Consider the following 26,383-nt stretch of genomic DNA (forward strand, 5'->3'; position numbering starts at 1 on the left):
AATAGTCTATGGCTTTAATCCTTCTACCAAAGTGCATGACCATGCACTTCTCTACATTATATTCCAGCTGCCACTTCTTTGCCCATTCTCCCAATCTGTCCAAGTCCTTCCGTAGATTCCCTGCGTCTTCAACACTACCTCCCACTCCATTAAACTTGGCAAGAATGCCATCAATTCCATCATCTAAGTCGTATACATATAATGTGAAAAGAAGCTGTCTCAACACTTACCCCTATGGAACACTACTAGTGACTGGCATCCAACCAGAGTATGCCCTCTTTGTTCCCACTCTTTGCCTCCTATCAGTCAGCCAATCTTCTATCCATGCTAGTATCTTTTCTGCAATACCATGGGCTCTTACCTTGTTAAGCAGCCTCATATGTGCCACCTTGTCAAAAGACTTCTGAAAATCCAAGTATACAACATCCACGGACTCTTTGTTTATCCTGCTTATTATTTCCTCAAACAATTCCAACAGATTTATTAGGTAAGACTTCTCCTTAAGCAAACCATAATAACTTTAGCCGATTTTATCATGAGCCTCCAAGTACCCTGAAATCTCACCCTTAATAACGGACTCCCAACATCTTCCCAACCATTGAAGTCAGACTAACTGGCTTACAATTTCCTTTCTTCAGCCTTCCTCCCTTCTTAAAGTATGGAGTGACATTTTAAGTTTTTCAGTCCTTCGGAACCATTACAGAATCTAGTGATTCTTGAATCTTCCTACACGTGAGCTGTTACTCTAATTATTAGATTATTATTCTTGATGCCCCCAATTTAGTTTTACCTGGGCTTCTTCACACCATACTTAGTCAACCGCTGCTTTTATGTCAGGGCATCCACTCTTACCTCACTTCAAAATAATCTGATACATGTTTAGATCAAGGCTCTGATAAAGTCTGGTGTCAAGTGGTTCTTGTGAATGACTGTGCATCAATGAGCAAGTAATTGTTAATTAAATGCTGCTTGCCAATAACATCTTTCATCACTGCAATTGACAGAAGAGTTCACTGATTTTCATGGACAGGGCAATAACCACACCATCATGAAATTGTTAGTATTGTGATAGTTCCCCTGGCTGGGAGATGGTGTATGAGAGGTCACAGTGTGAGAACATGAGTGATGAGATTATGAGAAATTTATTCACCCACAGGATGGTTAAACTGTAGAATTATCGACCAGAAAAGGCTGTGGAGGCAAAGTCACTGAATATAATTAAAGATTTCTAAAGGAAAAAAAACATTCAGGGGTACGATATGATAGAATACGGCCAAACTGTCAGTTCCTGCCTAAATATTTATATTAAAAATACTTACTTAGAGGTATAACTAATACTAGTGTGCAATTTTCAGAATGCTATCCAGTCCTGTATCTTTGCTATATTCAGAGTTCATTTTGTGATGTTGCATGGATTGCCCTGAATAAGCAAAGGACAGACATTTGTGATGATCATATTCTCAAGAAGAAGAGAAATGCATCATCCAGTTGGTATTTCTGGCTAAATATTGCTGCAATTGCTTCAGTTTTGTCCTGGGTATTCTAATGGGTACAGGGGTATTCTTGAAGCCTTTGCCTTTTATGCATTTAACTCTGCAAGATAAGACCATTTCTTTAGATCACTTAGCTCTAATGCATATTGCTTTTTCTGTGTAGAATGCCTGTCTCCTGTGTCACCGTTTTGCAAAATTGATGCTTTTTTTAAAAAGTATGTCTGAAGCTGCCCGCTTGGAGGCAGAATAAATGAGGTGAAATGATTTATTAATATCTAGCATGATGGAGTAAGGGATATACTAAGCCATGAATTCCACATTTCTGTTATCTAATATATATTATTTCTTTCTTATGATAATATGCAAGTATGCAGTAGACAGAACTGAAGTAGATTCAGAGCAATCCCATTTCCATTTTTTCCCTATAATGTATTCTCTCACACGTGTCAATTAATAGCTCCATGATACACTTCCCGTTCACTTGCATTAGGGTCAATTTACATTATCAGATTAGTGCCATCACTTGCACGTCTTTGGGATGTGGGAAGAAACCAAAGCACTCAAGATATCATTGAGTTTACAGGAGAACTGCAAACTCGACTTCAATATTCAGCAATGTTTTATATTTTAAAACAATTATTAATAGATTTAGACACCTGATAAGATGAAATCAGAGATTACTGCAATTCCATTTAGTACTTACATTGTCCTCCTGCTACCCATTTGATTCCGATCCACCACAGAGTAAACATTGTGAAGTGATGATATACATGTAGGAAGCTGACCTGGTTAAATTTCTTCCTCAGTATAAAAAATACTGTATCCATGTATTCAATTCCTTTTGAGACATAATACCACCACAAGGCTGAAGCTATCTGTGGTGGACAAAAACTAGAATTAATACAACTTTTGCAATTACAAAAACTAAATATCATATTTCATAATTGATATTCTGTAAATACTGTTAAAGATAAATAACACAAATTTAGTCATAGTATCTCTTGGGTTGTTAAATTTGTTAAACACTTGGGAATGTAATCTTAGTTTGCACAATCTCTCCACAATTTAATCCTTATTCAAGTATATGTAGGATACATTCTTTCTTGGGCAAATGAATTATTTTCAAGCCACTTGCACTCTCATCTTCTAACCATAAAGGTCTGCATTCAAATACTTTCTTCATTATTTTCTGCATTAATCAAATCATTTTAATGATCCCTGTATGTGGACTCCATATTCTTTGGGGATTTTTTTTTAAAGCTTTTTGCCATTTAAAAAAGTATTCTATTCTATCGATCTTAGTTCTAAATTGAATGACCTCACATTTGGTTTAAACAAAACCTATTTGTCATGGATTTGTACTATACCACGAGATATTTATACCTCTCTGTAATCTTATATTTTAATCTACATTGCTTATAATGCTCCTATTTGGGTAACTCGACAAATATAAATAGTTTACCTCTGTTGTCATAGGCCTACATATCTAGGATATAAAGATCAGCTTTTCACAGCAGTAGCACAGTACATTAATAAAATGACACACATAAATTAACGTATTTCTTTCTATATCACCATCTACAAACTTTACTTGTATGATAAATAGTCAATGAACCATGTAGACTCTTGCAGAACAAGTGACATGCTACCATAATGAAAACCTGCACAATACTGCTGGTAGAACTGCCCACATCCAGGCAAGTGGAGACAGCTACCTCACATTCCTTTGACTTGATTATTAAAAAATATTGTAGAAGTAGAGCCCGACACCAGCCCCCTAGGCCTGAGTCGATGTAGTAGTAGTAGATACCAATTTCTGACCTGCTCTTGTATCCACTGTATTTATGTAGCTGCTCCAGTAAAATTCCTGGTCCTAACTGAAGACATCTTTGTAACTCTAAAAGTGTTTGGTTAGAATCTTTCTTGTTGGAAAGGGGCATTGTCTGGCAAGAACATGAGAAACCAGGAGCAGGGGTAGGCCATTTAATGCAGTGTAATGAGGAACCTATATGCAAACTGGCTGATCACTTTGCAGTTTACAAGAGGAACTGAGATTTCAGTTTCCTGTCACTACTTTTCCACCCCACTTCCACTCTAACTTCCCAGTCTTCAGTATCCTACAGTGCTTCAACACTATCTAATTTAAGGTAGAGGAAAAGCATCACATCTTTCATCAGGTTACATTACAGCTGCCAGGATTTAGTGTTGAATTTATCAACTTCAGGTTACTGTCTTATATTTTTCTCCATCGATATGTATGTATGTACGTTTCTGGTTCAATTTGTTTCACTTTTCTATTCTGCTCCAAATGCTGGTTTAAAAGACATTCTGTTCTCTTTTCCCATTCTCTCTTCTACCTGGACTAAGTTGCTTTCTCTTTTTCAGTTCTGATGAATGGCCCTTGGCTTGAAACACTTACCGTTTCTCTGCCCACAGATGCTATCTGACATGCTGAGCTATTCCAGTATTTTCTGTTAGTCAGATAGAAATCATAAGGTGCTTTACCACGAGTTAGTGTTTTATTATTAGTGAATCTTTCTTACTGACCCATTATTAGTTTCCTTGATATCCAGAATGCCATTCTGTTGCTCCAACATAAAATAATGACTCAAAGGGGATCACATGTGGTGTATAGTAATTCCTCACTTTAATTTGTAATAATACCATCATCCATTTTTAAATGACCCCATTGTTCCTGACCACAATGTTTTTCCTAATGTAATTGTGAATATTGTGTTGATATTGAAAAACAAATTTCTTTTATATCAACTCCTTTATAGCTCTCACTTACTGGTGTGACACCTTTAGCTCTTTGTATTTTCCCCTGTTGCCAGGACATGTGCTAGTTTATGCCATCTTTCCGGTTTGGGTTTTTCCATTGTCCTTTGTTGTTTGTGGTAATCTGTTATAGTCCTTTTGACAAATAGAGCTCTTGTCCATTTGGAATATAAATTGCTTTTGTAAAGTATCAAATTTATCTTTAAAAGCTAACACTAAGTTACAACTATAGTATCTATTAGCAGATTTGTCTAGATTAATAGCAAGTTCAAATAGGCTGATAAATAAATGCAGCTCATTATTCATTGCTAAATCTAAAATAGACTTCGTAGTTGTAGGAGATGTTATCAAAAAAAAATCACCCTAACACATCAGAAATTCACTACTTTTTTAATGTCCTGTTTAGACCTTGAAAAGATTTATTACTCACTTCTTAATTCAGACATAAAGTTTCATAAGGTGTGGGGACGTTTTCTTGAATATTTTCATAACTTCCCTTTAGGTTAAGTTTATCCTTTTTTTTGTATGCTACAATCACTTACCTTCGGCTTTTTTTTTCCCCCTGTAAGATTTACGGTTTTTTGGTGTAAATTACATTATAGTTTTGGTAGTCCGCATTATATTTTCTTTTTCCTTATATATATTTACAGCTCTGTGGGGTTGAATGCTCCGTTTAATTTTTTTTCTTTTATACACAGAAATAGTTGGCCTGGGTTTTTTATTCAGTGGGAGGTTGGGGTGGATACTAACTTTACATGATTTTATTTTGGGTGCTTTTTTATTGTTATGAATTACATATTGGACATGTTTGTTTTGCACTGTATAAAACTCCATTTTGTTGATGGTTTTTTTCTGTAGCTCTATTGTAGAAACACATTAAAAAATTAATAAAAAAAAAAGAAATTCACTACTTTTCAGATGATCCCACTCTAAATGAAAGTTAAAATCTACTGCTAGCATGAAGCCTATACAGAAACTCTAATCAAAATTTTAAATATCTTTCAATTTCTCAATTCAATTCACCAAAGTTCCACTGTCACCAGATTACTATTTGATTACCATACATTGAGGTAAAAGAATTGGGGAAAAAAGGAAAAGAAATCCTTTTACAGTATAATTTAGGAAGGTTTCAATGTCCTTGCATGACGGTCAGCAAAAGTGTCTTAAAGGATCAGAGACTTTTCTTTTGTAAATGCAGCTCCAGAATACAAAGGATATATAGAATGATATAGAAAAGATATAGAATACATTTGTTAAACTTCTGGCTAAGATGTGGGCATACTCCTACTTGACAGTTACATTTAAAAAAAAATTCTCAGGAATTGCATAACTACCTACCCGCACTTCATTTACATCATCTGTATAATCCACAGTCTGACAGATATAACTGTATCCTGCTGCTCGTGCAGCAAAGAAGAGCTGTAAAGAAAAATAATGGCCATAAAGAGTTAACATAATAAAAATGATGGCCATGCAATTTGACTAGATCTCCATAAAAAAGGATAAGGAAAGGATTTTGAGTTAGGTGTTACTCTTGCGGCTAGATTTGCTGCAGAGAAATTACTGTTGTAAGCTAGCATTTCAAAAACATTTAATTGAAGTAAGCCTTGCAATAAGCCTGAACTACCTTATACGTTACTCAATTTCTTGGCAGCAATGGCTATGCATTTTCTACATTATTACAGATGACATTTCAGAACTATTTCATTGGCTGTAAATAATTTTGCAACAGACAACAGTCTAAGTTTGTGAATGGCACTATATAAAAATATTTAACTTTACTTTCTAAACTTACATGCAAATTTAAATTTTATAATTTATTATTTGACAGTCATGAAGTATTACAACTGGGGACTATTTAGCACCAATGATATTTGTACATTCTAGATCTAGTATTGTGCAATGAAAAGCACTTAATTGATGATCCAGTAGTTTAAGGGCCTTTTAAGGTAAAAATAATCAAGAGATGATAATTTGTTATACAAAGTAAGGCTGAGTGAGCTTGGGCTTCTCTCTTTGGAGCGAAGGTGGAAGAGGGGTGACTTGATAGAGCTGTATATGATGATAAGAGGCACAGATACAGAGGACAGCCAGTGTCTTTTCTCCCCCCCAGGGCAGCAATAGCTAATACGAGAGGGCATAATTTTAATGTGACTGGAGGTGTCAAATGGCAGGTGTTTTGCACAGCAAGTGGTAAGTGTTTGGACCGAACTGCCAGGGGTGCTGAAAGAGGCAGGTACATTAAGGACATTTAATAGACCCAAAGCACATGAATGAAAAATAATGGAGGGCCATGATAGAGGAGAGGTTTAGACTGATCTTGGAATAAGTTAAAAGGTCAGCACAGTATCAGGAACTGATATAACAACATAGCACAGTAGAAGCCCATGATCTAAAGACGGGAAATGATTTATTTCAATCTGAAACCAGAGTCTTAAGTCTGATGGAAAAAAATGCGAAAGCATGAGATGCAAGCTGCCTATGGTACATTAAAATATAAAACATATGAAAGTAAACCAACAAAAACCATCCTGATGAAGGGTCTTGGCCTGGAACATTGACTGCTTATAGATGCTGCCTGACTTGCTGAGTTCCCCCAGCATTTTGTGTATATGGACTTGAATTTCCAGCATCTGCAGATCTTCTCGTGTTTGTAAAACAACAATAGTTACTTTAGAGATTCAATATAGAGTTTAAAAGTAATATACATTTTTGTGCATCAGGGTGTTGGATTAGGTTGGAATGCTTCTTTTGGATTAGCATGGGCATGATGAACTGAAGATCTGCTCCTGCATCATAAATTTCTATTATTTCATTCAGCTACAATGGCACATTCTTGTGATGCAAATACAATGTAACACAAGTTTTCTTCAATTCAAATTAGAACCTACTCACACACCTAAAAAACAAAGATTTAGACAAAACAGCAAAATGCAATTAAACGATATCTTATAATTATAAAAAAGCTAACCTCCTTAAAGATGTAGAGATTTAGTATAACCATTCCGAAGTTATAGAAAATTAGCATAGATCGTAACTGAAAAGGCTCCCTGTTCTTCATCCATTTTGGGCCAAGCCAAACAAAGAGGAGGTAAAGACTGCTCACAGCCAATGTAGGTAAGGGAGACTGCATCAAAGTCCAATTTTCCACCCGCTTGTCTATTAAAATAAAGTGGTGAAAGATGTGTGTTTTTCAAATGCACATAAAAAGACAGTTGTAGATAACAAAGTACATAAAAGGTACATTAGAAAAACTCTACAGCCTTCAACTTAAGATGCTTTTATTTTGGTATGCTTTAATAGAGGAGCTGGAAGGCCAGCATCTGTAAGCTTACCCTATAGTTTACTCTGCTAATCTGGTTCCATTATCTCATCAGCAGAATTTAAGACCCATGGGCCCACAAGACTATTTTTAGGAGAAGTGAGATTCACTTAGCTACAGTATCTGAATGTCAGGAAATGACACAGATGCTGCTCTCCTGTAATGAAAATTAAAAGAATCCCATCAATAAAATCGTTGTCTATACTTTTACTTTTGTTTATACTTACTTTTGTGGTGGTAGTATGGCAACTCTACAGTACTGTATTTGCTGTTCCTTTTTACTGGCTGCACATTAATGCAAATAACTTAGCTACTTCAGTTATTGAGAATATATTACAAACAGTAATGAAAAGCTTCAACTCTATCTTGTCACTGTTTAAATTGGAGACAATTTAATTATTTAGTGAAAACTCCTTTTCTAAAGTAAATGTTATCAAATTGTTAAACATTTGGTTCATTTAAAGCAATCTTGAGTAACATATGTGACAGATATGACCTGGGATAACCTTGAGAAGTGAAAACTTTATGCTGTGAAGTTAATTTGATTCAGGTTTACGCAATTTATTATGCACCTGGTGGCAAATTATGCAGCTTCAATCCTGACTTCCGGTGCTGTCTGTGAAGAATTAGTACGTTCTCCCTGTGGCCATGTGAATTTTCTCCAGGTACTCTGGTTTGGTGGGGTAATTGGCTACTGTAAATCCACCATAGTAGGTAGTGGTAGAATTTGAAAGCAACTGGCAGGAAATGCAGGGGGAATAAAATGGGATTATTGGAGGAATATTATAATTGGGTGCTTGATATTGGCAGATTCACTGGGCAGAAGGTCTTGTTTCTATGCTGCAAATCTCTGTAGCAGACTCCATCATGAAAACAAATCTTTTCAGAAATGTCTAAGAAGGTGGAAGGATCTCTGCTGAAAGTAAGTAAAACAGAATCCAGCATGGATAAAGCATTTTGTTGTCTCTAATTTTTCAGTGCAACCTCTATTTACTTAGCAGTAATGCTATCCAAAACTCCAGCATTACTGAGTCATTGCTACATGGTAGGCTACAGTTTTCAGATAAGTCCAAGCTCTTGATCTTCAAAAACCCTTTTCCTCAAGTAGCTGAAAACATTGGTGCAATGAAAACACTGGGAAGCTGTAAAACCAAAAATCAGTGTTCTGTCTGGGTCTCTCAATGACACAATATGAAACTTCACAGAGCTCTTTTAAAAAGCTGTTACAGGCACAAAAGATTATTAAGTCTGTTAAATTACAACCCAGGTCCTTACTTTTAGATTTGGGGCTAGTCACATTGATATACAAGTACTTGAGGAATTCACAGATGTCAAAGTGAACAGGGATTAAGTATGTCCAGGTTCTTGATTTAGAGGAGTTGGAAATGTTAATCTCTGAGGCAAAGGTGTAAACTACTAACTTCTTGGGGAAAAAATAACTTTATGTATTCTTTTCCTGAATAGCTTGGAATGTCACCCTAACGTTCAAGTTTCACAAACAGATATCTCACAGATGTTATATTTTCTCATTCCTATTTTCACTTATTAAAATATTATCAGACATCCCACCTCTCCCGTAAGTTCCGGGAGTCTCCCACATATTAATAGCAGCTCCCTGATGCCCACAAATTATATACAATATCCCGGAAATGAGAGGGAGAGCAGGAGCGGGAGAGGGAGAGTGGAATCGGGATCGGGAGCGAGATCAGGAACGGGATCGAGAGCAGGATCAAGAGCCGGAGCGGGATCGAGAGCGGGAGCAAGAGTGAGCATCCTGATTGGTCTCTTTGCGCTAAGTAGACCTATCAGTTTTCTCTGTGGGTGGGCTTTACAGTCGACCTCTCTCTCTTCATCAGTTCAGTTTTGTGTCCTGCACTGCCATGGCAAAGTGTTTCAAGAAAAGAAAATGCACTTCACCCCAGACTACACTAAAGTGTACCCCTGCCTAATAGGGGTCAAAAATAATGACAGTGTTGCTCGCTGCACTGTTTGCAACAGTGACTTTTCTATTGCCCATGGTGGGTTAGGACTGTAAAAGACATGTTGAGGTGAGTTTAACAGGTGTCATTTGCTCATTAGCATAGCTAACGTTATTTAAACTGGCTGGCCAGCTGCTAAGGAGCTACTCTATTGACGTCCTACGTGATGAGGCCAAACTCTCTGTAGACGTGCTTAAAGTTGTAATAGAATTAAAAAACAACTCCTTGATAATATATAAGTACATACTGTATTTTAATGTCACATTTTCTGCATATACCCAGTTTATAGATTGGTTTACAGATTAGACAAAATCACTAAACAAAGTATTACATAAGACAATATAATACACCTTATGCTTTTATTTCTTTTAGGGACCACAACATATTAGGGAGGCTAATCACAGGGAATGCTGCTCAAGTATTTCACAGTTCTTTTCAGCAGAGCCACGTCACAGTACAAGGAAAGTTTGCAAAAGAAGTAGAAAAGCTATTTGCATTAGCATTGAGATTGCCAACAAAATACTCAACAAGGAAAATATATATATGTGTGTGTGTGTGTGTGTGTGTGTGTGTGTATAAATAGTTTCAATATGTGTCAAATAAACCATTGTGTTCTTTCATAATCAAATGTCCAGTACACATGCGCCCTTTGAGGTCGACGGGGGGGTGGGGGGCATATGGGGTTGCCGGGGGCAGGGGTGCTACCTCCCTGAAATGGTGGTGCTATCTCCCTGAAATGAGTTTTTGCAGGGTGGGATGTCTGTATTATATATGATTCACATTTACAGGTTTCGGTTATGTCCTACCCACAATAAATCATACTCCTAAACCAAGTCTGCAACAGGCCCTACCCACAAGCTATCCCTTATTGGTGGATAAGATTGTTACTGATAGCACTTGGGGCAATGTCACCAGTTAGGTGAGTGATCAGACACTGGATGATATCAGCACTCAGGCAATTCATTGAGCAGATGAATGATTAAGTTAAAAACAATTAGGACCTCCACTGGAAGAGATTGGGGTTTCTGTGTCAATTGAACTCTCTGACTACTTGGAATTTAACATTATTTTCAGCTTCATTACTTTTCTAAAATGCAACCATATATCATACTAATAATAGGAATGAAAAGTTTTGTGGTGTGTAGTATGAGCACAATAGCAAATCTAAAAATTTCTATATATTAAAAAATACAAAATGGACCAGCACAACTTCACTTGCTATTAAGACCAATTTTACTGATAGTGTGCAAGGGGGAAACTTAATCCATATACATAGTGAATCTTATAATGGCTAAAGAAGTAATGAAATGAGGTAGCCGGAGGAGGGTAGAAGACAAAGGGAAGTAAACAGACAGTAGAGATGATTATCCTATTTATCCGCTTCAATGAAAAGAAATCTGAGCTCAGCAAATTGCCCTGGTGATGAGGAATGCCAACAAATTACAAGACACTTGATCCAGGCTCTGTAAATGGAGAAGCTGCAATGTTGTAAAAGAAAGAACTGAACTTCAGACATTTCATGCTGCTGCTGCCTTAGTTCTCAATCCCTCCCATTTCTCTTCCAAATGTAACAAGGTTATTCTGCTGAATGCTTCTGCACAATACCATGAAGTAGAATCATTTGAAGAGAAACTAGAGGTGAAGCGGTCTACCTGTTTTCAACTTCAAATTTTAAAAACTAGAGTATTTGTGTTTCTACACTCTGACCGTATTAGGTACCTCCTGTAACATGTGGTTATTTGAGTTACTGTCACCTTCCTGTCAGCTTGAACCAGTCTGGCCACTCTACTCTGATATCTCACATTAACAAGGTGTCTTCACCCACAGAACTGCCGCTCACTGGATGTTTTTTGGGGGTTTTTTTTTGCACCATTTGCTATAAACTCTAGAGACTGCTATGGATGAAAATCCCAGAAGTTCAACAGTTTCTGAGATATTCAAACCACGCTGTCTGGCACCAATGATCATTCCACAGTCAAAGTCACTTAGATCACATTTCTTCCCCATTCTGATGTTTGGTTTGAACAACAAATTAACCTCTTAACCATGTCTGCATGCTTTATGCACCAGTTGCTACCACAGCATAGACTGATTAGATATTTGCATTAATAAGCAGGTGTACCTAATAAAAAGGCCACTGAGTTCGTTTATTTTTGGGGAAAACTTGTATCTTGGAAATTACAGAAACAGGTGTTATTCATTTTCAGTCAAACACTAATGACTATGTTAAAACTCCAATTACCTGAAATATTTGGAAAAACTGATAGCTTGGCATCTGCCTGACGATGTGACATTTTCCAAGTTCTTTTTCAATTCACTGGAAAATTTATTATACCGTACAACATCTAAAAATAATGAATTAATTGGAATAACATTATTAGTCATGCAAAGAGAGTTTAGGGAGTTAGGTGAAAAGTTGAAGGACAGGACCTCCAGACGCAATCTCAGGATTGCTACATGTGCCATGTGCTAGTGAGGCTAGAAATAGGAAGATAATGCAGCTAAATACGTGGCTAAGGAGATGGTGCAGGAGGGAGGGCTTCATGTTTCTGGACAATTGGGCTTTGCTCCAAGGAAGGTGGGCCCTGTTCCGATGAGACGGTTTGCACCTGAACTGGAGGGGGACTAACATCCCTGTGGGTAGATTTGCTAGTGCTTCTCCGGGGATTTAAGCTAGATTTGCAGTGGGGAGGGGAACCAGAGTGTTAGAGCAGATTGTGAGGTGGAGGAGGATAAAGGTCATGCGAGGACTGTATGTAGAGACAGAAATCAAAGGTTTGCACATGATAGAAATGTTCTCAGGTGCATCTATTTCAATGCAAGGAGTATTGTAGGTAAGGTAGATGAGTTTAGGGCGTGGATTGGCATGTGGGATTACGACATTATTGCTATTAGTGAGACTTGGTTGCAGGAGGGTCAGGACTGGCAACTTAATGTTCTGGGTTCCGTTGTTTCAGACATGATAGAGGGGGAGGGATGAAAGGGCATTACTAGTCAGGGAAAATATCACAGCTGTGCATAGACAGGACAGCCCAGAGGGCTTGTCTACAGAAGCCATATGGGTGGAGCTGAGGAATGGGAAAGGTGTGATCACACTAATAGGGTTGTATTATAGACTGCCCAATAGTCAGACAGAATTGGAAGAGCAAATCTGTAGAGAGATAGCAGACCAATGTAAGAAACAGAAAGTTGTAATAGTAGGGAATTTTAACTGTGAAAGGGCTACATGGCTTGGAGTTTGTCAAAATGTGTTCAGGAAAGTTTTCTAAATCAATATATAGAGGTACCTATGAGAGGAGTGTAATACTTGATCTTCTATTAGGGAACCGGACAGGTCAGGTGACAGAAGTATGTGTAGGTGAACATTTTGGGTCCAGTAACCATAATGTCATTAGTTTCAAGTTAATTATGGATAAGGATAGGTCTGGTCCTCGAGTTGGGGTTCTAAATTGGAGAAGGGCAAATTTTGTGGAAATGGGCAAGAATCTAGGAAGAGTGGATTGGGATAAGTTGTTTTCTGGCAAGGATGTGTTCAGTAAGTGGAAGGCCTTCAAAGGCGAAATTTTGAGAGCGCAGAGTTTGCATGTTCCTGCCAGGGTTAAAGGCAAAGTTAACAGGCATACGGAACCTTGGTTTTCAAGGGATATTGGCGAGCTGGTTAAGAAAAAGACAGAGGTGTATAGCAGGTATAGGCAACAAGGAACAAATGAGGTACTTGAAGAGTATAGAAAATGTAAGGAAATACTAAAGAAGGAAATCAGGAAGGCAAAAAGAAGACATGAGGTTGCTTTGGCAGATAATGTGAAGATAAACCCGAAGGTTTTCTACAAGTATATTAAGAGTAAAAGGATAGTAAGGGACAAAATTGGTTCCCTAGAAGATCAGAGTGGTCTTCTATGTGTGGAGCCTCACGAGATGGGGGAGATCTTAAAGTTTTTTTTTTGCATCAGTATTTACTCAGGAAACTGGCATAGCGTATATGGAAGGAAGGGAAACAAGCAGCAGTGTCATGGAACATATAGAGACTAAAGAGGAGGAGGTGCTTGCTGCCTTACAGCAAATAAAGGTAGATAAATCCCCCGGGCCTGACATGATATTTCCTCGGACCTTGAGAGAGACTAGTCTAGAAATTGCAGGGGCCCTGGCAGAAATATTTAAAATGTCCTTAGCCGCGGGTGCAGTGCTGGAGGACTGGAGGGTAGCTCATGTTGTTCTGTTGTTCTGCTCCAAAAGTAAACCAGATAATTACAGGCCGGTGAGCCTGACATCAGTGGTAGGTAAATTATTGGAAGGTGTTCTGAGAGATCAGATATACAGGTATTTGGACAGCCAAGGGCTGATTAAGGATAGTCAGCATGGCTTTGTGCATGGTAGATCGTGTTTAACGAATCTTGTAGAGTTTTTCAAGGAGGTTACCAAGAAAGTAGGTGAAGGAAAGGCTGTGGATGTTGTCTACATGGACTTTAGTAAGGCCTTTGACAAGGTCCCACATGGGAGGTTAGTTCAGCAGGTTCAGACACTAGGTATCCATGGAGGGGTTGTAAACTGGATACAAAATTGGCTGAGTGGGAGAAGACAGAGAGAGGTACTGGATGATTGCTTCTCAGACTGGAGGCCTGCGACTAGCGGTGTGCCTCAGGGACCTGTGCTGGGACCATTGTTGTTTGTTGTCTATGTCAATGATCCAGATGATAATGTGGTAAATTGGGTCAGCAAGTTTGCTGATGGCACTAAGATTGGAGGCATTGTGGACAGCGAAGAAGGTACTCAAAGCTTGCAGAAGGATCTGGACCAACTGGAAAAATGGGCCAGAAAATGGCAGATGGAATTTAATGCAGACAAGTGTGAGGTGTTGCATTTTAGAAAGACAAATCAAGGTAGGACATACACAGCAAATGGTAGGGCACTGAGGAGTGTGGAGGAACAAAAGGATCTGGGAGTTCAGATACATAATTCCCTGAAAGTGGCGTCACAGGTAGACAGGATTGTAAGGAAGGTTTTCGGCATCCTGGCATTCATAAATCAAAGTATTAAGTATAGGAGTTGGGATGTTGTATAAGACATTGGTGAGGCCAAATTTGGAGTATTGTGTGCAGTTCTGGTCACCTAATTATAGGAAGGATATCAGTAAGATTGAAAGAGTGCAGAGAAGATTTACTAGGATGTTGTTGGGTCTTCAGGAGTTGAAGTACAGGGAAAGATTTAACAGGTTAGGACTTTAATCCTTGGAGCGTAGAAGAATGAGGGGAGATTTGATAGAGGTTTACAAAATTATGAGGGGTATAGACAGAGTAAATGTGAATAGGCTCATTCCACTTAGAATAGGAGAAATAAATACGAGAGGACATGGATTTAGGGTGAAAGGGGAAAGGTTTAGGGGAAATATTAGGAGGAACTTCTTCAGTCAGAGTGGTGGGAGTGTGGAACGAGCTGCCATCTGATGTGGTAAATGTGGGCTCACTCTTAAGTTTTAAGAATAAATTGGATAGATACATGGATGGGAGAGGTCTGGAGGGTTATGGACTGGCTGCAGGTCAATGGGACTAGCGGAATAAAGTTTCAGCACAGACTAGAAGGGCCGAATGGCCTGTTTTCTGTGCTGTAGAGTCCTATGGTTCTAGTTTAGAAAACCTGTCAGTTAAGTTCTAAAATTCTCAGAGTGCTAGATTAATGGGGTTCTACTCTACTTTGAAAATCACATCAACTCCACAATAGAGTTCTAAGAAAACCTGTGTAATAACAAGACATCCAATTTTTAAAGTTTTTTTTCACAACATAAATAAATAGTATCCAAATCCCAATTGGTAAATGTGATCTGCTCTGCAATAGCTATCAGATTAGTAGCCAAAGGCCGGGATTTACAATCTAGAAACCAGCTGTGGAATTTCAATTCAGTACATAAATGCAAAATTTAAGTAAATTTTTGTGTTCTGGTGAAATCAATGAAGATCACAAAACTAGCCAATTTTGTTCATTCTCGGCTTTCAGAGGAGGAAATCTGCTATCCTCATCTTTATGTCAAAACTGCAGTTTTAAAATGACCATTAGTTACTTTCTGAAATAACTGAGCAATTTTAATTGGTGCAAGTGAATGGCAAAAGCAATCTAGTCATTGGTTTTGGACATAGAAAAGCTGTCCCTGGCTATTCCACTTTGCAAATCCCTTCTCACAAGTATCTGAGAAAAGTCTAATATGGAAGTGCTGCCTCACTGGCTAGTTAATCCTGGTATTTACATACTCATGAATCATATCTTTACTGACAACACACTGGGCTCCTTGATCACAATTGTTGTAAACATCCTGTCCTGTCCATGGAACACATCCAGCTGAAGGACAGTCCAGGTGGAAAGGTGTAGCCTTTGGAAGCCTCAACATTGACTCCAAACCCCATAAAGTCTCAAGATGATCAAACAAGTCAAGGAAGCCCATTCATGATTACTACCTCCTTCCTCTTTCAGTTGATAAATCAGCATTCATCAATGTTAAATCTGGAAGAATCACTCAAAAGAACAAACATGCAAATGTGAGAAGGGTAGCTTGGTAGCAATATCCAAACATGGCAGGCTAAGTAAGGAAGGACACGGCTTCTAGACTGAGTTCTTGGCTTACAGCAAGAGAACCAACCCAAGATTAACTTCCGCAAACACGAGGAATTCTGCAGATGCTGGAAATTCAAGCAACACACATCAAAGTTGCTGGTGAACGCAGCAGGCCAGGCAGCATCTCTAGGAAGAGGTACAGTCGACGTTTCGGGCCGAGACCCTTTACCAGGAATAACTGAAGAAAAAGCTAGTAAGAGATTTGAAAGTGGGAAGGGGGAGGGGGAGATCCAAAATGATAGGAGAAGACAGGAGGGAGAGGGATGGAGCTAAGAGCTGGACAGGTGATTGGCAAAAGGGATATGAGAGGATCATGGGACCGGAGGCCCAGGGAGAAGGAAAAGGGGGAGGGGGAAAACCCCAGAGGATGGGCAAGGGGTATAGTCAGAGGGACAGAGGGAGAGAGAGGAGAGAGACAGAAAGAATGCGTGTATATAAATAAATAACAGATGGGGTACGAGGGGGAGGTGGGGCATTAGCGGAAGTTAGAGAAGTCAATGTTCATGCCATCAGGTTGGAGGCTACCTAGACGGAATATAAGGTGTTGTTCCTCCAACCTGAGTGTGGCTTCATATTTACAGTAGAGGAGGCCGTGGATAGACATATCAGAATGGGAATGGAACGTGGGATTAAAATATGTGGCCACTGGGAGATCCTGCTTTCTCTGGCGGACAGCAAAACGATCTCCCAGTCTGCGTCGGGTCTCGCCAATATATAGACGGCCACATCGGGAGCACCGGACGCAGTATATCACCCCAGCCGACACACAGATGAAGTGTCGCCTCACCTGGAAGGACAGTCTGGGGCCTTGAATGCTGGTAAGGGAGGCAGTGTAAGGGCATGTGTAGCACTTGTTCCGCTTACAAGGATAAGTGCCAGGAGGGAGATCAGTGGGGAGGGATGGGGGGGACAAACGGACAAGGGAGTCACGTAGGGAGCGATCCCTGCGGAAGGCAGGGGGGCGGAGGGAAAGATGTGCTTAGTGGTGGGATCCAGTTGGAGGTGGCGGAAGTTACGGAGAATATGTTGGACCCGGAGGCTGGTGAGGTGGTAGGTGAGGACCAGGGGAACTCTATTCCTAGTGGGGTGGCGGGAGGATGGAGCGAGAGCAGATGAGCATGAAATGGGGGAGATGCGTTTGAGAGCAGAGTTGATGGTGAAGGAAGGGAAGCCCCTTTCTTTAATAAAAGGGCATCTCCCTTGTCCTGGAATGAAAAGCCACATCCTGAGAGCAGATGCGGCAGAGACGGAGGAATTGCGAGAAGGGGATAGCATTTTTGCAAGAGACGGTGAGAAGAGGAATAGTCCAGATAGCTATGAGAGTCAGTAGACTTATAGTAGACATCAGTAGATAAGCTGTCTCCAGAGATAGAGACAGCTTGCTCCTGCCCCACTGAACTCGTTTCTGCATACCTCGACACAGTTTTATCCCCCCTTGTTCAATCTCTTCCTACCTATGTTCGTGACACTTCTCACACTCTTAAACTTTTCGATGATTTTAAGTTCCCTGGCTCCCACCACTTTATTTTCACCATGGATGACCAGTTGCTATATACTTCCATCCTACATCAGGAAGGTCTCAAAACTCTCTGCTTCTTTTTGGATTCCAGACCTAATCTCTAGTTATGGAGAATAATATGTTGGACCCAGAGGCTGGTGGGGTGGTCGGTGAGGACCGGGGAACCCTATTCCTAGTGGGGTGGCGGGAGGATGGAGTGAGAGCAGATGTGCATGAAATGGGGGAGATGCGTTTGAGAGCAGAGTTGATAGTGGAGGAAGGGAAGCCCCTTTCTTTAAAAAAGGAGGACATCTCCCTCGTCCTGGAATGAAAAGCCTCATCCTGAGAGTAGATGCAGCGGAGACGGAGAAATTGCGAGAAGGGGATGGCATTTTTGCAAGAGACAGGGTGAGAAGAGGAATAGTCCAGATAGCTGTGAGAGTCAGTAGGCTTATAGTAGACATCAGTAGATAAGCTGTCTCCAGAGATAGAGACAGCTTGCTCCTGCCCCACTGAACTCGTTTCTGCACTCCTCTACCACCACTCTGCTCCATCTAGCGGAATTAGTCCTTATTATTAATAATTTCTTCTTTGGCTCCTCCCACTTCCTCCAAACTAAAGGTGTAGCTATGGGCACCCGTATGGGTCCTAGCTATGCCTGCCTTTTTGTTGGCTTTGTGGAACAATCTATGTACCAAACCTATTCTGGTATCTGTCCCCCCACTCTTCCTTCGCTACATCGATGACTGCATTGGTGCTGCTTCCTGCACGCATGCTGAGCTCGTTGACTTCATTAACTTTGCCTCCAACTTTCACCCTGCCATCAAGTTTACCAGGTCCATTTCCGACACCTCCCTCCCCTTTCTTGATCTTTCTGTCTCTATCTCTGGAGACAGCTTATCTACTGATGTCTACTATAAGCCTACTGACTCTCACAGCTATCTGGACTATTTCTCTTCTCACCCTGTCTCTTGCAAAAATGCCATCCCCTTCTCACAATTTCTCCGTCTCCGCTGCATCTACTCTCAGGATGAGGCTTTTCATTCCAGGACGAGGGAGATGTCCTCCTTTTTTAAAGAAAGGGGCTTCCCTTCCTCCACTATCAACTCTGCTCTCAAACGCATCTCCCCCATTTCATGCACATCTGCTCTCACTCCATCCTCCCGCCACCCCACTAGGAATAGGGTTCTCCGGTCCTCACCGACCACCCCACCAGCCTCTGGGTCCAACATATTATTCTCCATAACTTCCGCCACATCCAACAGGATCCCACCACTAAGCACATCTCCCCCCTCCCCCCCCCGCCTTCAGCAGGGATTGCTCCTACACGACTCCCTTGTCCATTTGTCCCCCCCCCATCCCTCCCCACTGATCTCCCTCCTGGCACTTATCCTTGTAAGCGGAACAAGAGCTACACGTGCCCTTACACTTCCTCCCTCAACACCATTCAGGGCCCCAGACAGTCCTTCCAGGTGAGGCGACACTTTACCTGTGAGTTGGCTGGGGTGATATACTGCGTCCGGTGCTCCCAACGTGGCCTTGTATAGATTGGCGAGATGCGACGCAGACTGGGAGATCGTTTTGCTGAACACCTACGCTCTGTCCACTAGAGAAAGCAGGTTCTCCCAGTGGCCGCACATTTTAATTCCACATCCTATTCTGATATGTCTATCCACGGCCTCCTCTACTGTAAAGATGAAGCCACACTCAGGTTGGAGGAACAACATCTTATATTCCGTCTAGGTGGCCTCCAACCTGATGGCATGAACATTGACTTCTCTAACTTCCGCTAATGCCCCACCTCCCCCTCGTACCCCGTTATTTATTTATATACACACATTCCTTCTCTTTTTCTCCCTCTGTCCCTCTGACTATACCCCTTGCCCATCCTCTAGGTTTTTCCCCCTCCCCCTTTTCCTTCTCCCTGAGCTTCCTGTTCCATGATCCTCTCATATCCCTTTTGCCAATCACCTGTCCAGCTCTTGGCTCCATCCCTCCCCCTCCTGTCTTCTCCTATCATTTTGGATCTCCCCCTCCCCTTCCCACTCTCAAATCTCTTACTAGCTCTTCCTTCAGTTAGTCCTAACGAAGGGTCTTGGCCCGAAACGTCGACTGTACCTCTTACTAGAGATGCTGCCTGACCTGCTGCGTTCACCAGCAACTTTGATGTGTGTTGCCAAGATTAACTTACTTGATTTCATCCTCATCAACTGAACTATTGCTACATCGTGTGGCAATGCAATAATATTAATTATTAAAGACTTACAAAGATTTTCGTGCTCAAATTTGGGTACTCTTGAGAAGTACTGTGAACCAATTTGTAATATCTATACAATACACTAAGACTCCCAAGACAACACCATCCAAACTCGTGACTGAGAACAACAACTAGAAGGAAAAGAGCAGCAAAAGCATGACCAACTGGAAGGACTATAAAGAAAAACTATATGAGTGATAGAATTTAGAAACTAGGCGTGATGTTAAGTGGAATTAAAAAGAAACATTTCATTTGGCACAACATCCCATGGGCATTAATTAAATTATGAAAGCCAAGAACTGCTGAGATTAAAAACACTTAATTGTGTATTTCTCAATAATGTCAATAGCAGACAAGCAGTTACAACACTAGAGCAGACCATTTATTAAAGATTGCTATTAAAATACATTTCAGAAGTGCAAACTTCAGAAATTGTGCTCATAAGTTATGGAAACACACTCATACAGCACTTTTAAACAGCAGAACATCCCAATATGCTTCAAAGGAGCACTGTATTTTTCACTAAATTCTTCACATTTGCATTTGCCCTTTCAAAAGTCATTTTCTCCAAAAGACTCATTTCTTGTATCATTGTTCACTTTTCCATTAAACTGCTCAAATTTCATTTCCTGTCCCTAACTCCCACATTAACTGTTACTTTTAACAATTCACTGATCCTTTTCCTGTAACCATCAATCAAGTTTCAGAATCAGAATCAGAATCAGGTTTAATATCACTGGCAAGTGACATCAGATTAATTGTTTTGTGGCAGCAGCAATTGTAATACACAATTTAAAAAAACTACAAATTACAATAAGAAATATTTTTTTAAAAATTACATTAATGAAGTAGTGCAAAAAGAGAGCAAAAATATATTGAGGTAGTTTATATGGGTTCATTGTCCATTTAGAAATCTGACAGTGGAGGAGGAGAAGCTGTTCCATAAGCACTGAGTGTGCGTCTTTAGAATCCTATACCCCCTTCTTGATGATAGAATCGAGAAGAGGGTGACAGAAATCCTTATGACAGATGCCGCCTTTTTGAGGCATCGACTTTTGAAGATGTCATCGATGCAAGGGAGGCTCATGGACAGTGCCCATGATGGAGCTCGCAAAGCTTGCAACTTTCTGCAGCTTTTCCCAATCCTGTGCAGTTGCTCCTCCATACCAGACGGTGATGCAACTAGTTAGAATGTTCTGCACTGTACACCTGTAAAAATTCATGAGAGTCTTTGGTGTCATACCAAGTATCTTCAAACTCCTGATGAAATATAGCCATTGTCATGTCTTCTTTGTAAATGCATCAGTACGTTGGCGCCAGGATAAATCTTCAGAGATGTTGACACCCAGGAACTTGAAACTCTCACTCTTTCCATTGCTGATGCCTTGATGAGGACTGGTGTGAACCCTTGACTTCCTCTTCCTGAAGCCCACAATCAATTACTTAATCTCCTTGACGTTGACTGTAAGGATTTTGTTAAGACACTAATCAACTAACTGATCTATCTTACTCCTGTACGCTGCCTTGCCATCACTTGAAATCTGCCAGCAATAGTGTGTCATCAGCAAATTTTTAGGAAGCTTCCAAGCTGTGCCTAGTCACACAGTTGTGGGTGTAGCGAGAGTAGAGTAGTGGGCTAAGCATGCATCCTTGATGTGCACCAGTGTTGACCGTCAGTGAAGAGGAAATGTTATTTCTGATCCACACTGACTGTGGTCTACCAATGAGGAAGTCAAGGATCCAAATGCAGAGGGAGATACAGAGGACCAAGTTCTGAAGCTTGTTGATTAGTATTGAGGGCATGATGGTGTTGAACACTGAGCTGTAATCAACAAATAGTTAAGTACTGCTATTGTCCTAGTGATCCAAGATCGAGGAGAGAGCCAGTGACATTGCATCCACTGCAGACCTATTGTGGTGATAGGCAAATTGCACTGGGTCCAAGACCTTGTTTAGGCAGGAGTTGCTTCTGGCCATGACAGTAGGCTATTATAACAATTCCACCCCTATGACAATACTAAAATGGCTCTTTGACATGACCAATAAGTTGATGTTGTGACTTTGTTAAACTATTCATACTCATTCTCCATAATCTGTTTGCAATCTCTGACATGGCTGACCATTTTTCTCCGTTGTCTTCCTTTTGTCACGGGACAGCAACCCAAAAGTTTAAATTTTATACATCTTGGTCAAAGAATTCCACCATCTGACTCTCTTTCCACTCATGCACTAGGATCACTTGCTAGAAAACTAAAAAAAAGGCATGAGATCAAAGTGCAAACTCTGTTTCTCATGTATATTACCATCAGCTCTTCAATATTTAAACTCGTTCTATATTGGCAGAATTCTTGATAGGACATGCAGTAATGTATGAACAGAAATTTCTTTCAAACAAATATTTGTAAGATGAAAGCCATTTTCTTTAACCCCAACCAAAATTTTCAAATCCGAAGCATCAATATCCTATTTCCCTGGAAATTTTCTGTCAAACAAGACTGTTCCTACCATAGTTAGTCCTGACGAAGGGTCTCGGCCTGAAACGTCGACTGCGCCTCTTCCTATAGATGCTGCTTGGCCTGCTGCGTTCACCAGCAACTTTGATGTGTGTTGCTGTTCCTACCATATCTGATTTTATGTTGAACTTTCAACTGTATACTTGTGCTGAAGCCTTTATTCTGCCTAGTTACTATGAATTAGATGATAGCAGTAAAAAAAATTGGCACACCTCCTATTTCCTGTCCCATGCAAACTTAAAGTCATCCAAAATTCTGCTGCATTTGTCTTAATTTACACAAGTCCAATTTAACATCAGTCCTATTCTGTATCATTGCAATGAAATGATTAAAAATAAATTGATTTCAAAAATTTCCATTGTTTCAAATTCTTCTCTTGGTGTATATAACTCCAATTCTAATCCTCTATTGACCCTGTATTCTGCCAATTAGCCTCATGTACAGCCAATTTGAATTAGCCTATGACTGGATACTGTGCCTTCAGTTACCAACAACAATTTCTATTGATGTAGAGTTAGAAAATCTTTTGCCAAAAGCAAGGTTTTTGTGAAGTTGTGAAGTATATAAAATTAATCTATACTAAAGGCTGATTGCTAATCATGGTAAGATTCTTCTTATTCAAGGCCATATATTCCTGAAAATTCAGCTCAGGCCTCCACACATGTGGTATGGTATCAGACAGCATACATTGATGTTGAAGAACATTCAAGGCCCACAAATAGCACAGGATACTCAATTGAACAGGTACCTACTTTGGCATTAGTTAATAGAGACCTTGCTAATTTGCTCCACTGTTGGATTTAAGAGGCAAGCTTTATTTTTTGTTTCAGATTTTTATTTACAGGATTTGTTTTTCTTGGAGTCTGCTCTCACCAATACCTCAGCCATACCTCATCCCACCCAACATATTGACAGGCAAGCAAAAACAAGTTCAAAGAGTTAGGTTTTTGAGATCATTTTCAAGAAGAAAGGAAGAAATGTGGAAAGATTTAAAGAGAGATCCACGACACCAGCACCATGACAACTGCAGGCACAACCATCAACTGAGGAACAATGAAACAGAAATCAACGAGAAGTCATGTAAAGGAACACAGATTTCTTAAAGGGTTATAGGGCTGAAGGAGATTGCAGAGGGCAAGGATAGATGAATGCACATAGGGATTAGATATCAAGGAAGAGACTTTTTTTTAAAATGATCAAAACATTTTCATCCTGGAGCAAATTATGTTCAGCAAAGCTGAGGTGATAAGACAAATATGTCAAAATTCTGGATAATCTTGTTTACAGGAAAGAGAATCCTTGAGGCCAGCCAGTATACTTCATTAAATTAATCAATCCTGGAAATAATAAAGGCATGGAAGAGGCCTTCAGAAGAAACTGAGCTGAGAAAGGATTAGAGTTCAGTAATACTTCAGAGGTGAAACCAGGCCCACTTAGCAATGACACTGAGATGTGATCTGATATTCAGTTCACAATCAAGTATGATACTAAAACTGCCACATTTCCATCCTCAGCTAGTCACCAGGAATGGAGTGATGACTGTGATAAAGGAACAACATTAATGTGTGAGTCTGACCAGTCTAGTGTTTAATTGTGAAAATTTTTGCTCATCTATTATTGGAGATATATCAGAAAATCTGAAAGTGATTGTATGTTAAGTACCTGAGAAACACTGTGGCAGGCCAAGATTTTTTTAAAATTAGGTTCTCTCTGTAGCTAATGACAAAAATGTCAGGAGTTAATTTCAGAGTTAAAGAGGAGAGGAACTGTGAAAATCATAGGAAAATATTTCAGTTTAAATAATGCAGTCCACCCTCATGAAACCAGCTAGTGGCACTAAAAGTTAACTTGGTTATACATTATTAACATGAGTTACGTGGATGATTCCACAAATCAAAATTCAGTACAGGTGACTGGCATACTCAAAGTTAGCAGCTAAAGCATGTATTACTTTTAGGAGTTCCATTAATTCAGCTCTCACATAAAGAGCTTGAGCAAATAAGCTTACTGGTCTGACAGCTGTGGTGATCTACTTACTCACTGTTGTCCTAATCTTACACTATACCACTGTTTTCATTTATTGGACTGGTTCAATGTATTTCCAAATATTGTACAGTTAACACAAAATAGCAATATGTGATGAATACAAATGAAGACTGCTGCCAAATTTTGCACTAAAATTTAGCTTATTTTTGTTGCAATTATGTTATTTCTTGTAACAATTGTGTATAATTTGTTTTTCTTGTGAATGCCATTTATATGATGCTGCTGCGAATAAGTTTTTCACTGTAACTGTGAATACACACTTGTTCATTTGACAATAAATTCAACTTTGACAAAATCTAAATGTTTCCCAAACAACACTTTAAATTGAAAAAAAATACATGTAGCTACAATGTATTTTTTAATTGAATTAGTGATATTTGCTTTTAATAGCTCAGTCATCCAAAGTCACTAAAAGGGGTTTTGGGTTCACAAAATACATTTTTAATTGAATAGTATAGCTCACTTTGTGGAGAATGACAAGGCGGATTTACACATTGTATACATTCAAAGAAATAAAAATGTAAAACCCTTTTCCGAAAAAGAAGGAAGATGATAAATCTGTAAGGTCTAGATCAATCAGTTGAAAACCTTTACAAAAAAATTAGCACAGCAAAAGAATTGGTGTATAGGTAAAGAAAGGACATCAGGACAAGACTTATTAAAGGAAAAGTCACGTCCAACTAATCCAACCAAAGACATAATAGAAAGATTGATGAAATAGTTGTTGTACTTCAGGATTTTCAAAACACACCCCCAATGTCTTTCACAACAGTTAAAAAAAAACAGAAGTATGTGGTATTAAGTGGACAACGGTGATCTGGATATTGGTAGAAGGTCAGGCACTGTAAGTAACTGGGATTCTTAAGAGGTTTTGATTAGAAACAGTGATCTTCTGTGTTTCTGCAGAAGTGATGAGTAAATAAACAGTTCTGTAACATGGGCTAGTAAACAGATACATGACACATGCACTTTGAGTGAAACATATGGGGAGGCAGTTTCATCTCATTGGTGCAAAATGGGTTTTTTAAATAGCAGAGGAGGTTGCTAAGTCACTTAAACATGAAAGATGCTAAGCTTTGTAAATAAAAGCACTGAATATAAAAATACATAAAATCTTTGGAATTCTGAGCTCTTCCAAGCAAAGCCTTGGAAAAAGTTTAACAAAAGTTTACCAGATCAATAGACTGAAGAAACTGCAGTGGTTAAAATATCTCCATCAGGAGTTTCAAAATTCTGAAAGGTTTTGAGAGAATAATGAGAAACACTTTCCTCCAATTAGATAGTCTACTGAAAGCAACAGACAAAGAAATAAGAGGGGCAGTTAGAGAAATTTGTTCAGTAGATTCCCTCCATTAATTTCAGCTTCTATAAATTCTTCATTCATCATCTGTATTCCATCTTGTGCAAATGACAATAAACTTGACCTCAAATATTATTATGACTTTAAAAAGTTGTGGGCCAAAGTCTGCAGCATATGAAAGAGACAACTATCAAATTCAGTTTATTATTTCTCTCTTTATTCAAACTTATCCTTTATTCTAATAAACTTTACATCCTCACCTTAAAAATTTCTTACTTCTAGATCTCTGACCCCAAATCAACAACACAGATGTACTGTTATTTCAAAAGCTTCCACTAGGCCACCTAAGCCACCCCTTTATCTAACTACTTACCCAGACATTAAAAAAGATACCTATAAAGCTATCACGAAATTTACACCCACACACATATTACGTGCACTTTCAGCCAAAGTCTTCAGCAGATATTCTCACACTATTTGCTCGAATCTTTGTAACTACCAACCTCAATCTTATTGCAAAAACAAATTGTTATTAACTCATCTTTCACCTCATGTTTTTGATAATTCATAACCTTGACAATGGCATTTGAATGTATT

The 26,383-nt window shown here is 39.4% G+C and overlaps 1 protein-coding gene across 4 annotated transcripts in view; it reads right to left on the minus strand.

The window, feature by feature from the left end:
* elovl4a (ELOVL fatty acid elongase 4a) overlaps positions 1–26,383 on the minus strand; it is a 90,319-nt gene that overhangs the window by 17,775 nt on the left and 46,161 nt on the right. For all 4 annotated transcript variants that reach the window (XM_063040336.1, XM_063040338.1, XM_063040339.1 and 1 more), the window contains 3 exons: positions 7,243–7,430; positions 5,610–5,690; positions 2,197–2,368 (listed from right to left, as the gene is read on the minus strand). In XM_063040336.1, the coding sequence (XP_062896406.1) occupies positions 2,197–2,368; positions 5,610–5,690; positions 7,243–7,430 (441 nt within the window). The remainder of the gene's footprint in view (positions 1–2,196; positions 2,369–5,609; positions 5,691–7,242; positions 7,431–26,383) is intronic.

This window comes from Mobula hypostoma, chromosome 2, assembly GCF_963921235.1.
Source record: "Mobula hypostoma chromosome 2, sMobHyp1.1, whole genome shotgun sequence".
In the NCBI taxonomy this organism is placed as follows: domain Eukaryota; kingdom Metazoa; phylum Chordata; class Chondrichthyes; order Myliobatiformes; family Myliobatidae; genus Mobula; species Mobula hypostoma.